At 37.5% G+C, this 13923-nt stretch overlaps 1 protein-coding gene across 1 annotated transcript in view; it reads left to right on the top strand.

The window, feature by feature from the left end:
• TINAG (tubulointerstitial nephritis antigen) overlaps positions 1 to 13923 on the top strand; it is a gene marked incomplete at both ends in the record, with an annotated part of 49620 nt that overhangs the window by 23459 nt on the left and 12238 nt on the right. The window contains 3 exons of the mRNA XM_082306738.1: positions 1254 to 1434; positions 1889 to 1934; positions 7010 to 7115. Of these exons, the coding sequence (XP_082162864.1) occupies positions 1254 to 1434; positions 1889 to 1934; positions 7010 to 7115 (333 nt within the window). The remainder of the gene's footprint in view (positions 1 to 1253; positions 1435 to 1888; positions 1935 to 7009; positions 7116 to 13923) is intronic.

Genomic DNA, 13923 nt, shown 5'->3' with positions numbered 1-13923 from the left:
CTGTGGCCTGAGCCCCCTGGGATAGTCCCCAGCCTTTTGTGCACACTGGATGCCAAGTGTTTAGAAGTCACAAAGTTGGTCTCTGTTTGTCCTTTGGTCCACATTCACTTCCAGGCACAAACCTATCTTTCCATTAAGGAAAAACAGCCTGAACGTTACTGCAAAATAGCAAAATTGTAAATTGTAATAAGTCCCACCTCTCTGACGTCTACCCAGTCTCACCTGTTCTGTGTCATATATTTTGTCAGTGTTTCAGTCTGGGCAAAGTCCCTTCTGCCAGCATCACTCCACAAAACGTACTATTTTTATTTCCCCTTGTGATTCAAGATGGAGGAACCCAGTCACAAGCCCCTGTCCAAACGCCTCCCCTAGTACTGCTCTACGGTTGGATTGTTCGTTAACTTACCAAAAGCTCAGTGCTTAACATCTTCCAAGGCTATGTTCTCACTTGTACTTATTTCAGATGTATTTCTAGTAGTAGAGGTTCAGTTCTCTTTTAAGGAGGTACACCCCTCCGGAAGTTTGTTGTTAATGTTAATTAAACTATTGATATTAATCACCAAGGGTTATACCTCTCTTGGGAATAAGCACTACATTTACTCATACGCCAACAAGACACCAATTATTTGTACCTAAACGTTTAAAAAATGAATAGAGACTTTTTTATCTCAACAAATGTTCACAAAAATGTGAGAAAATGTTCCCTTTATATTGTCAGAAAAATGGAAGGTCAGAGACTTTTTAGGTAAAAGAAATAAAAAGACCTGTAGCTTTTCACTAGCATTCCTGATAAAATAGGAGATAGATAAAACTAGAAAATGGTTCATTTCCTTTAAAAATTTTCTGCTGCAGATATACCTATTTCACAAGCCATTTTTGCTAAGTGGATCCTGTTGACAACATTGGTAATTTATTGATCTTATTCAGTGTGAACTTTCATGCATCATTAATGAGATGAATGTACGAGGTGACAAGTGCTGAAACACATTTTCTACCCTACCTCTCTTTGGAGAAGGGTGGGAGGAGGGCTACTGCGACTGAAAATTAATCATAAACATCATGCATATGAATTGAAGCAAATGCCTTCCAGTTGAAGATATGAGACATTCACACTTTTGAAGAATGAGTAAATTCTGTAAAGTTACTTGAAGTATGACAGTTGTAAAATAGGTAAAATCTTGAAATAAAACTGCAAAACATGTTTAAGCAAGCTTCTTATGAAATTTTTTTTTTTTTCCTAAATATCTGAACAGGGTTGTATCCTATGCTTGTTATCCATCATTTTGGAACAATCACCTGGAGCCATCAGATGAAAATCACTGTTATGTGTCAAGTGAATATGGGAAAAACTATACAAATGGGCCGTGTCCCAATGCTTTAGAAGAATCCAATCGGTTATACCGGTGTGCCTCTCACTACAGGGTCTCCTCAAAAGTAAGTTCATGTTGTTCACCCATTGTCTCACCCATGTTTCTCCTTTGGGGACTGAAAATTATCTGGCATATGGAAATAAGTTCACTTCACTTGAAGACTAGAGCTGTGAATTTTCCTTTATATTGCCCTTGTATTTTCAGAAGAGTTTAAATTCTTTATAGTTTCTCAGTTTTACATCATCTCTTTAAAGTTGTTTCTTTGTGGTCCTATAGACATAAGAGACAGAAAAGAAAGTATGCAGTCATAACTGTGCATTAGTGCTTCTTAAACATGTTTCTGAAGGTTTTGTTCATTTGGTAAACCAAATATTCTCTAGCAAAATACAAGTACAATGGAACATTTATACCATATATATGTATGTACACAAAAATAAATTAGTATGAGTTTTAATTTTATTTAATAGAATGTATTATCTTCCCTTGCCCTCTTTGCTGCTGCTCTCATCTCCCCTCAGGAAACCGATATAATGAAAGAAATCATGGACAAAGGACCAGTGCAAGGTATGGTAAGTTTGGAAGATGATAATATTATTATTGAAATAATTAAAGAGTGCAATGTCCTTGTATCAAAATATTAGAAAACACAAATTGCATTCCCCAGTGAATAAAACAGGCTTATGCACCGTAGTTCATGCAGGGACATTTGGTAGGCAAGTAATGCCCCTAAAGGCAGGTATACTGCATCAGAGTCCAAGAGTCCATAATGAGTAAAATGACCTTGAACTAGATTTGTTGAAAATTTGTGCACAATCTGTGTGCTGGAAATGTGCCTTTTTCCCATGACAGTTCTTTGCTCACTGATAAAATAACAATTTTGGGCTGTGCAGGAGGAGTTAAATGTTAGCAAAGCTCTTATCTCTAGGGCTGGGATCAATTCCTCCACTGGCTGAGGTCAACCCACCAAGCCTGCTCTCTTCTGAAGGCAATGCTGCAGTATATGAGCCCTCCAGCAAATCATTCAGTGCTGGAATACTCCCAGAATTTCCCCTTTCAGAGCCCAAATGCTCTTGTTGGTTGTAGAAGGCTATCGGTTTTGAATTTTTCTCCTGAACATTGTGACAAAGATCCCTGACCTCTTAGAGAAATAAAGAGAGTTCAGCAGGGAGTGAGGGACTGCAAAAGAGTTGTTTAGCTTGAATACAGTCTGTTTGCAGTCATGGATGGTGCTGGCAGCACCTGAAAATGCAGGCTTCTGCTCGCCCCCCCCCGGCCAGTGTAACTGGAGAGGTTGAGGGATGCGGGGCTTGGGGTGATGGGGAAAGGTTATCATGCAGGACGTCCACCCCTCTTGGATGGATGGCTGATGCAAAACCGAAGCATTTTACTTCAGAGGACTTCTGCATTTCTACTGCCTTCAATTATATAATGAATTATCATAACCTCCGATTTATTATTGAAATGGTCCTGATTATTAGATTTAATTGATTTCAGTGCATCATGGAGTTGAAATTACTTCTTAAAGCTCTTTATGTGGGCAATTGCAATTAATCTGAAGCTCAGACTTAACAAGATTGATATTATCAGTCTTTTTTGTTCTGCCCAAGTTTGTTTGCTCAAGGAAAATATTCTTTCCCATGCTGCATTTGATCTAGAAGTGAACACAGTAATTTCTGCCAGTTTTAAGAAAATGAAAAAATTAAGATCCTCAAGATAAAATTTAAGACCTCTCTCCAATATTGCATTCATAGTCCATGTATACACAGTTTGCTGGATTAATCTGTCAGTACTAAATTTTCCACATAAAATAATCTATAATCAGTCATTTGTTAGGTTTTAACCACTCAATAATTCATATGATTTTTTGAAGTGTCAATGCTTTTTCAGAGAAAATGTCTGTATCAGGTTAAGGTAATGCTGTATGTGGAAAAATCAAGATCTAAAGAAGAGTATATAACCTAGAGTGTATATCACTGAGTAAAATCACTTTCCATTTTTTCTTTTTTCTTATAATGAGATTTTTAAATGAGTCACAGTTATGACCCAATAATTTGTCACTGATTCTCTCTTCTATCTTCCCATACTACAAATGCAATCAGGGCATAATTCTAATTTTAAAACCATATCATACTTTTTTTTTTTTCAAAACATCCTGCAAATGACCTCCAGCTAGTGAAAGAGATTTTTCCATTATTCATTCACTTGTCATTACTTAAGAACTAAAAAGTGCTTATTGCCAGTCTTATCTAATGTACTAAGTGATGTTTAATAGCTGGAAAACATTCAAGATCCTTTCAAGATCATGATGTAGAAAGTCATCCTGTTTGATGATGAATGTACTTGGATTTTTGGGCATATTCAAAGTTAAGAAAAATACATATTTTTTAACAATTGTGAAACAGTAGGTGTAGGAATGTAATTGAAAACTTTCTTTTATACAGCTTTCAAGTTTGAATGACAATTTCTCTCCGACATATGTTATTGTTTTCTATGATATAGAAACTGAGCAATTGGCATTTTCAGGTGCAAATCATGAAACTATTTTTTTAAATAAATCCATTTTCAAATAAACATAGTGAAGTTTCATTAATGCTTTGAAAACATTCAAATGGAAAATCTAATATTGCCCATTCATCTTTTTTTTTTTTAATGGACTTTAGGAAACACTCTGATAGTTATAGTGCTGACGTAGGAAAATAATCCTTTCTCTCACATTAGTCAGTCTCAATCAAAAGAAAAGCTAACACGTTGTTGGCAATACTTCAAAATTTTGACCCTATAAAACTTATAATTTCAGCTATCACGATCTTGGAAAAAAAGGAGTATTTAATTTGCTGACACAAGAAAAAGATCTCGAGAAAGCACTAGGCTGCATTAATGTACAGTGTTACATATTAGTTCCTTTTGTAGCAACTACTTTTAGTTTTTTGTATCTTTGTGTGTCTCAGAGACACAAATTCTTATTTAAGAATTTTATGCAGAGGAATCTATAGTGGAATGAATCTTATGATCTGCTGCATTTATATGCATAGATCTGACAGCTCAGCATGACTGAGGTAGCTCATGCATGAGCTACAGTCAACCCTATGAAAACTGCTACCTCATCTGATTCATTAATAATTAATCCATTCATTTTGGAAAATGCAAAGTCTCTTCTATGTGGGAGGGAACAAAGTTGTCTGGTGGACTGTGATCATCACATCCTGTCCAAGTCACAGTCCGTATTAGGACAAAGTCACTGAATAAATAAAAGTATCTCAGTGCTTGATTTTGAATCATCTCTGTCCACCCTACACTTCATGGACCCAGCCCACTTAACTCCAAAGACTGTATTTAGCTCCTGATTGCAGGTATATATATATATATAGATATACATACACATGAGTATATATATTTCCATATACATAGAAATAGATACATACATATATACACACATTAAATGTAGATATACGTCATCATGGATAAAATTCTCTCATGTAGACTAAAGTTATTCTGGAAGCATACTTCAAAATTTCCTGTTTCATTTCAGTGGAAATAATTTAGGTATGATGTTTCTTCACAGAGCCAAGAACATGTGTTTGATTTAGAGTTGCTGATACAGAATAAATTGTTTTCTGAAACTGAACATACGGACCTTGATTTCAAAGTACAATGTGATTTAGAAATGAAACTAGCCTCTCCTGTCTCAGCCTGATGACAGATGAGATCTTCTAACCTCAGACCTCCTGTGGGAGAAGGAAAATTTGCAGTCCTTGGACTCACCCCTGTTTCTTTGCCTCCCTTTGGTCAAGGTATCAAAACAAGATTCAGGGAAGCCTCTACAGTAATTTTTTGACTGACTCATCCCTTTCACTTCTCCTCTGACACCCTCACCTGGACAAAGGCCAGTGGGAGTCTTCTTCCCCCTTTCTGTTCCTTTGTACGGCTTTAAAGCTCTCCCTCCACAGGCTCCTCTGCAGCTCAGAAACCTCAACAGCTGGTATTTTACATAGCGGTACAAGGACATCCGCAAGAGTTAAACTCCCAGGTCTATACACTGGTGAGCCTGGGGCAGAGGGAGGGGCGAAACCTTTGCAGAGAGCTCTAACAGAGTCCTGAGCTTGCAGCTAGAAACTAAGAATAATAGTTGTGCTATTTTTCCACTTGGTCTGTTTTTATCAATATGTGTGAGCTCTGGTACTGCCGACAGCTCGGCAGAGCTGTAACATTATTCATTAAAAGCATTTAACTTTTTTTCCGATTTGACTGATATAGCTCTCCCCCAGACTTGCCACCTAGGTAGCATCATGGCTACTTATTCCCCGTGTGTTGCTATCAGCATACATTTTTTATGTGAGTGACCTCACTAGCAAAGTATATTTTTAGCCAGTTCTCCTGGGCAAATGGGCTCATTTGGCCATGTTTTGGGCTGTTCTCTTTCATCCCCTAAAATTTGTGAATGTTTTCTGTTTTCAGCCAAGTATGATAGAGGCCAAGAGGTTGTAAAGATGGTTAATTTCCTTCAAGTTTAGGAAAATATTCAGGTAGGAAAAAGAAATTTGAAAGTGTGCCAGACAGAAAAACCTGCAGCATCAGCTCACCTTACTCGATATTGGAGATCTATACCAGGCACATATGTTATAAATGCTCCAACCACATAAAAATGGTCAGTGAGACTTGTACTTTATGGGACTCCCAAGGTGCAAGACTTTAGGAAACTGGATTTCACTAATTCTCATGTTCCAAACTGTGTGGCAGTCTAAGACTGTTAAAATCAGAAGGTGAAAGTAAGTTGGAGTTAAGCTTGTATTTAATGCTTCTGATTCACTGGAATCTAAAGGTAATGTAGACCTGGAAAATATTTTCATTTCTCTGGATCTCGTAGCCCACCATATAGCAAAGCAAATGGTACTAAGGTGGCAGAACAAATGTGGCAAAGAAACCCAAAACATTTTTCTTAAAAAACAAGTGACTGATATCCCTAGGAAATAATGAATAGACATAAAATGCAAATTATAATCTTCATTCTCTTGCACAAAACTTCCAGTTCCTCAGCTCTTTGGCCTTACATTTTTATGGACACAAAGGATTTTTTTTCCACACGTTTAGCTGACAGTCAGGATGAGCATATACACAGACAATCTAGTTTTCCATAAGGAGGTTGCTGTGTACTTAATGAACTCTATTGAGTTTCAGAAAAAGGCATACATATCACTGCACCATATTTCGCAGGATATACATTGGCTGTTAAACACTTTTCTTGAATATGCAGGTGCTTGTCAGAACTGAGAATTTTATACATGAACCTTGAGGAGATTTTTTTTATTGAATTGGATTTCACTGGAATTGAGAAAACTTATGTAAGCCTACACGAGGCAATATTTCTTCTTACTGTGTTGGAAGAAGTCCATGACAGGGTGTTTCCCTGACAGAGAAACCCTATTAACTTGACAAGAGACCTTTGGGAGAACTCTGGTGGAATATTTCCCTTGGTTCACTCACAGCAGGCAACTTCTGAGAAATTAATGAATTTGGTGTAGTTACACAGTACACTTATGCAGTCCAACACACAACAAAAATCTCACTGGTAAAATGCAAGGAGCAAACAAGAATAGAAGGAATACTTGCCAACTGTGCTGATTTTTCCTATTGCTTTTTAGCTATAATGAAGGTGTATGAAGATTTTTTCCTTTACAAAGAGGGAATCTATAGACACTCCCAGAAAGCAGGATCTAAATGGAAAACTCATTCAGTCAAACTCCTTGGGTGAGTAAAGCATATTCTTTTACCCTTTTCTTCTGCCAGTCATGAACGTAGTAAAATGTCAATGACCAGTTTGGAACCCAGAGGTTTCACTGTCAGAGGTGGAGCACTGTTAGCTCCCAACATAAAATTCTTGTTGTTTCTTTTTCATGTATCTGAGAATTTTAGAATGCATTGGGAAGACATATAGACTCATTGTCTTTTAATCTACTCGAACATTTTCTCTAAAACTTCAAATGTATTGGTTATAGAATAAAACGTTTTGCTGAGTATTCACAAATATTCCATGTACACATCAAGTTGTGAACAAAACATACAATTTTCTCCAAACATGTTACTAAACAGAACTGAAAAATGGAAACACAAAAATTGTCAGTGGCCTCCTAATTAACAAGCACAGCTTACTGGCACAGCAGTCTGGACTCTCTACGCCCCAAAGAGAAATCAGTTGCTGCTGGGATGCTGTTTTTATTTGGGATGCACAAGGAATACACACTCCGGACTGAAAATGCTGCAGAAGAGTGTATATAACACACTAGTGGATTACCCCTCAAATGTAGACCAGTGCCACTACATTAAGGTGACAAGTATCTAATAACACATACACTTGAATTACAGAACACACCATGGGGCTTTATTTTTTGACATGGAGGGAATATACAAGGATGAATTTATTATATCAACGAGTGAGTAGTTACACAGAGAAATGACTGGAGAGTCTCAAACAAATATTTTATAGGTGATCTAGAATATCAAACAAATAATGAGTCAAGCCTGTGCTAGGAAGATTACTGAGAGTATCTTCAACATGTAGTCCAAGAAAATAAAGTCATGAAATAAAGTGCATTTTGTGTTTGTGATCTTAGTGAAGATATCCTTGTAAAGGACATGGAAACACCTATGGCTGTGAAAACTGCTGGCTATGAATTACAAGACCGTACCTGATAGTGGCACAGCAGCAAAGAGAAGCAGCAGACTTATGCAAGATCATCCTTGATCCTATATTGTTGCAAAAAGAATTGACAATGACTAGTAGAGGAAAAGTTCCTGAAGTATGCTTAGAGTGAATGTTGTGAAGTAATGAAAGAGAGAAACTGGACTTTAGCCTGGAAAAATAGAGGACTGAACTAGGAAAAGATGTTTATGAAGGACAGCCAGTATGTATCAGTTTATGTGTATGTATTTAAGGTGGATCTGAAGGGCCATGAAAAAACAATACAATTAGACAGTAAAATCTGCAGTGCAATTTGAATATCTCAGTTCAGGGATGAGCTGCTGTGAGGCTGTGAGTGCAGGTGTTGGGAGGGCTATGAAGCATGCCTGGTGCAAGCGTAGGGTGATGACAGCTATTCCCTCAGACGTGCTGTCGCAAATATATGCTGAATAACCTACTGAGGTGAGTGATTAAGCCTAAATGGCACAGGGGGAAAAAGTGATGGCTGAGGAGGGAGAGAGGAGGGTCATCAATGTGCTGAAGTGGATGCTGATTTAAATGGGAACTGATAGGCTGTGCAAGGAAAAGATAGCAGCCCTTAGGCTGAGCAAAACGTGAGCAAAAAAACTGAGTGCCTTGACTGACATCGGCAGCTCCCTGCAGAGTATTGTGTTGAATGGTCAGTGCAAAACACTGAATAGGATGATAGCCAAGTATACTGATATACTGAAGAAGGACATGAGAAATGAAGGAAAAAGAAGAAAACTGAAGGCAATGATATTTAAGAAACCTCAGCATGGTTCAGAGTTTAATATGTGGGAAATGCATTTACTTACTAACTTCCATTGAACATTGCTGAAGTATCCAATGGATCCAACAATATAAAGGATTACCCATCCTGTCATTATGTAATGCACAGGTTGAGAGATTATGCTGTATAAAAATATTTGCAGAGGTGTTTAATTGGAAAAACTGAATTCAAGTTTGACAAGTTGGAGCCTATTTGATCCCAAGGCTAGGTGTACTTGAGTTTCTAGCAATGATAAATCCAGTCATAGAGTGTGATTCTGCACCATGAAGTCTAAAACACTCTTTTGTATAGATTTTAATGTTTTCAGTATTGAGATCACTTTTTCATAGCATTCATTAGTTTGAATTAATTTAAATGTAAAATATGTGGCCAGGGTATAAGTTCTTTGCCACTCACATATAGCTTGGGTGGGGTTTTTTGAGCAAAGGATAGTGCGAACTCCTTGACCTAAGTGAAAAACTCAAGAATCTCATTAAAGTTGGACTTCAAATGAAAATATTGATGATTATTTTCATTCTGCTTATCTGATATGGTTCCTGGAGAGAGAAAAAGGAGCAGAGACATGCTGACAGATAGGGTAAAGAATGCAGTTTTGTGTGGGTAGATGTTTATTGTAGTCCGATTTTTTGTTTATAACCCCTTCTGTAAAAGAGATTCAATATTTGTAAAAGTCAGCCATAATCATGAATGACCATATTGAACTGATATTTTTAATCCCTCAGAAACATTTTTGAGAATGCCTTAAACTGCTCTTGAATTGTACAATATATAAGGTGATGGAGTCATAAAATGGAAATAAATTTTGGCGAAGCTTGCAAGAGCTATTTGTACAAAAACAGAAATGCACCTATAAACTGCCTAATTGATCATTGGATCATAAGGATTGTAAAAGCATTGTCTGACTTCTCTTGTTGTGCAACTTGAAATTGCTAGTTATTTTCTGTCATTTGAAGGCTTCTTATTTATAAAATCAACTCTGATAGGACTATAAGTCTATCTCCAGTGAGGTACTGTGTGACCTCAGGCTCAGGGAGAGAATGGGAAAAGACAGAGCAGCATGGAAGCAGGAGAGGAAAATGTGGAACAGCCAGGTGGAGGGCGTTGTGACTAGCTGACCATTTGGATCTGATGGAGTCTCTATGGACAGTGAAATAAGGCTTTCAGCAATCTGAAGGCAGGATGGACTGACCCCACTGACATTTAGAGAGAGGAGGATCTCTCAGGCAGTTTCTGCGTCTGTATGGGAGGTAAGCAGAAGTGAATAACGGAGACTGGGATTCATAACAGCTAAGTTTTGATGCGTAAAAGTTAGATTCCTATGTCTCCGCTAGGCAGCCATGGTCTTTATCTTCCACGGTTATTCATCTGCTCTATCCAAGGTATCTATCTTAAGGTGAGTTGAATTGCTTTGTTGGGTCTTATTTCTCTTTGCTGACTATAAAAGAACCTGTGGAGTAACATCTGACTTACATCAGCTGACATTAAAATGTCTAGGTTAGACCAGAGGAATACCACTTGTAATGGCATGATAAAGTAGCTTAAAAACAAAATGACTGTCTGACTGGTACGTAAGATTTATAGTAAGATAGTATCTTCAGAATGTCTTGCATATGTATGTTTGTGTATATGTACACACACACATACATGGGTCTATGTATGTATACACATACAATTACAACTCTTGATGACACCAGAATGAAAACAAGTTAAGAGGCACAATGAAACTGCAAACGGTAAGTGGGACTAAGGAACACAAATTGGTCAAAGTTCAGTAATTTTCACTTTTGCAGCTGCATTCTGTTATTTTAAGAAGACTAATGACTGAAAAATGACATGTGAAACTCGTCTTTATCTCAAGATCTCTTAATAATAAAAGTAGACTGAATTCACATCAAAGATGAACTTGATTGATAGCAGATTTATCTCTCAGATCTATACATTTAAGCTAGAGTTGCTGAACAAACCTGTCAAGTCTATTCTATAGCAGATTCTCAGTAAAATTGGTAAATCTTTTTTGTTTAATCTTCTTTTCCTTCTACTCCTCTGGCTTTCTTAGTTCCACCTAGGAAAAAATGACAGAAGAGACATGTAGTGTCCATAGGGAAAGAAAACATGAGGCAGGTTTGTTGATGGTGTAAAGATGCCAAAGTCTATTCAGCATAGAGGAAGTACATTGGCTTAAATAGATACAGTTCTAGTTCAAATATACCTCTTTTTAAAGTTAGGCATAGTGAAGTAAAGTATTCATCATTAATGTCTGCAGCCTGTTCAGATAAATCTTCTCTCAGTCTCTTTCCTGTGCATCAGTTTAGTATCTGTGCCAAGCTACAGTATCTGATCCATACCTTCACTCAAAAAGTTGTATCTGCTGATGCCCTGATACTGAAAAATTCAGAAAGGCCCCAAAAGCCCAAGTCTTTGGCTACAATCAAATCTATGGACTGTCACCTTAAGGCTTGGAGGGGACAAGAATAATTTTATTAAAAGCCTTAGATACTGTTTCATGAACAAGATAGATTTTCAGATGTCTGGAAGGTGCTCAGAATGAGAAAGGACTTTCATAAGAGGACATTGAGAGTTGTACCTTAACTGGAAACACATTTCCCCTCTATTTTTATCAATGATTCACTGGAAGCTTTAAATTCAATAGTGCAACAGATTAAATGGCATTGAAATATCTATGCCCTGAAAAAACATTGGCTGAATGTTTCTTAACACAAAAAGCCATACTAATGGAGATAAAATTGACATGTGAGGCAAAAACTTGTGTTTTAGCATTGAGAGGATAGCCAGACAGAGCAATAACACTGTAAGATTTAATACACAATTAAATGACTCACCCGTGCAAAGTCCAATGGCTTAAAAAAGATACCAGCGACTATTGTTAATGACATATCAGGTTTTGGCTTTGAAGACACTCTTTGTTTTTTTCTTCATTTTCCTCTTCGCTTGTCTCAAGCTTAGACTCAGAATAACAACAAACAAGCAACATCTTAAACCACCAAAAGTCATGACCCAAATTATTTTCTTCCTGACCAAAGAAACCTTGGGTTGAGTTCGCTCTTTCTTTCATGGGGTAAAAAAACCTACTTTATTATTGTCAGACAATCAACACTTGATATTATTATAGTTTAAAAATCAAACAGCAATGCCCAAAAATATTTTGCAGCAAAGAGAAATACATTAGAAGATCATGGGGAACAGATACAGAGTGTCTGATGATTCATGCAGTTAAATCCATGAGACTGTTTCCCATATAATTCATTAAGGTAGATTTGTGGGAATGATTTAACTGTTGATTCACTGATAATTTGACTCATCTCTCATGCTGAAAAGTCGAGGCAAAACAGTAGTTTCAAATTCCAGCAACCATTTTCTAAGAAGTTTTTTTCTCGCCGAGAACACTAGTCAGTGACCTAACCTTCTTCTTATTAATAAAAGATTAAGAACTAAACTTTTGTCTAATTGAGTAGATTAAAATCCTGGTCTTTGAAAGGTACTAGGATATCATGTTACAGCACTAAGAATAGGACATAACCTGCAATAGTTATACCTTTTTTGTCTGGTAGCATTATGAGTCCAGGGAAGAAAGTGAGATGAAAAGTTTTAGACCATATGTACTTCTGTCTCACTCTGTTTTTGTCTGGAGAAGGAGGTACTGTGAGCCTTTTCTGAAAGCAGGACTTTGGTATTAAAATAAACCAGGTCAAGATGAGAGGGACCAAGTAATCTTTCTATCCTGTTGCTGTGTATATATAGTCTATGGGAAGACAGTATTTTTGCTCAAGAGATTTCATCATCTGTTTGGCTAGTGTGGTGACAGCAAATTCGCAATACCTACATAGAAAACATAGTATTAGAGAGACAAATGAGTGCAATTTGTTAGCACTGTTTGTGGTCTGCACTTAGGTGGAATGAATCATCTTCAGGAGGTATCCCTCTCTCTTGATAGTAGAGAGTGGTTCTTTTCCTAGTCCAAATGTCTCAGTTCCCTAAAGTTGAATTGGATGAATTTGGAATTCACCAAGTCTTGTTTGATCACCGGCATTTTTTTTCAGAGATGGAAAGGGTCAGAAATATCTCATTAAGTACATAACTGTGGAAATCCCATGGTTTATGCGCCCTGGCAGCCAAGAGGGCAAACAGCATCCTGGGGTGTATCAAACACAGTATAACCAGCTGGTCAAAAGAGGTGATTATCCGGCTGTATTCAGTGTTGTTGCAGCTTCACCTGGAGTACTGTGTGCAGTTCTGGGCCCCACACTTTAAGAAGGGTGTGAAGGTCCTTGAATGCATCCAGAGGAGGGCAACAAAGCTGGTGAAAGGGCTGGAAGGAATGTCCTATGAGAAGCAGCTAAGGACTAAGTTTTTGAGGTAGGAGAAAGGAGGCTGAGGGGCGACCTCATTGCTCCCTACAGCTTCCTGAGGAGGGGAAGTGGAGAGGGAGGTGCTGATGTCTTCTCCCTGGTAGCCAGAAGGATGCATGGGAATGGTTCAAAGCTGTGCCAGGGGAGTTTTAGACTGGACATTAGGAAGCATTTCTTTACCAAGAGGGTGGTCAGACACTGGAACAGGCTTCCTAGAGATGTGGTTGATGCCCCAAGCCTGTCAGTGTTTAAGAGGCATTTGGACAATGCCCTTAACAACATGCTTTAACTTTTGATCAGCCCTGAAGTGGTCAGGCAGTTGGACTAGATGATTGTTGTAGGTCTCTTCCAACTGAAATATTCTATTCTAAGATTATGTTGTGTTTGTATTGGAGGTTATATAAGGTTTTCTATTTGTCTTATTTGACCTGAAGATCCTTGTGAATGCAGAAGTTAACAGAAACGAAACTATTTGAAAAAACAAGAAAATTAGGAAAAAACTGAAAAAACAAAATATGAGTAAAGACCATAACCTTAAAAAGAGAATACATACATTTCCTTTATACATCATGTATGTATGCTCTTTTTTAACAAATTCATGGCTTCTGTCTGTGAAGATAGGATTTGACACAATCCTATCTTTAGTGCACCCCCCTTCTAGAAAGAAAGGGAGGAGCCATTGCAAACAAACAAGCAAGC

The sequence above is a fragment of the Platalea leucorodia genome, assembly GCF_965183815.1.
Source record: "Platalea leucorodia genome assembly, chromosome: 3".
Classification (NCBI taxonomy): domain Eukaryota; kingdom Metazoa; phylum Chordata; class Aves; order Pelecaniformes; family Threskiornithidae; genus Platalea; species Platalea leucorodia.
This window is presented reverse-complemented; position numbering and strand designations above follow the sequence as displayed.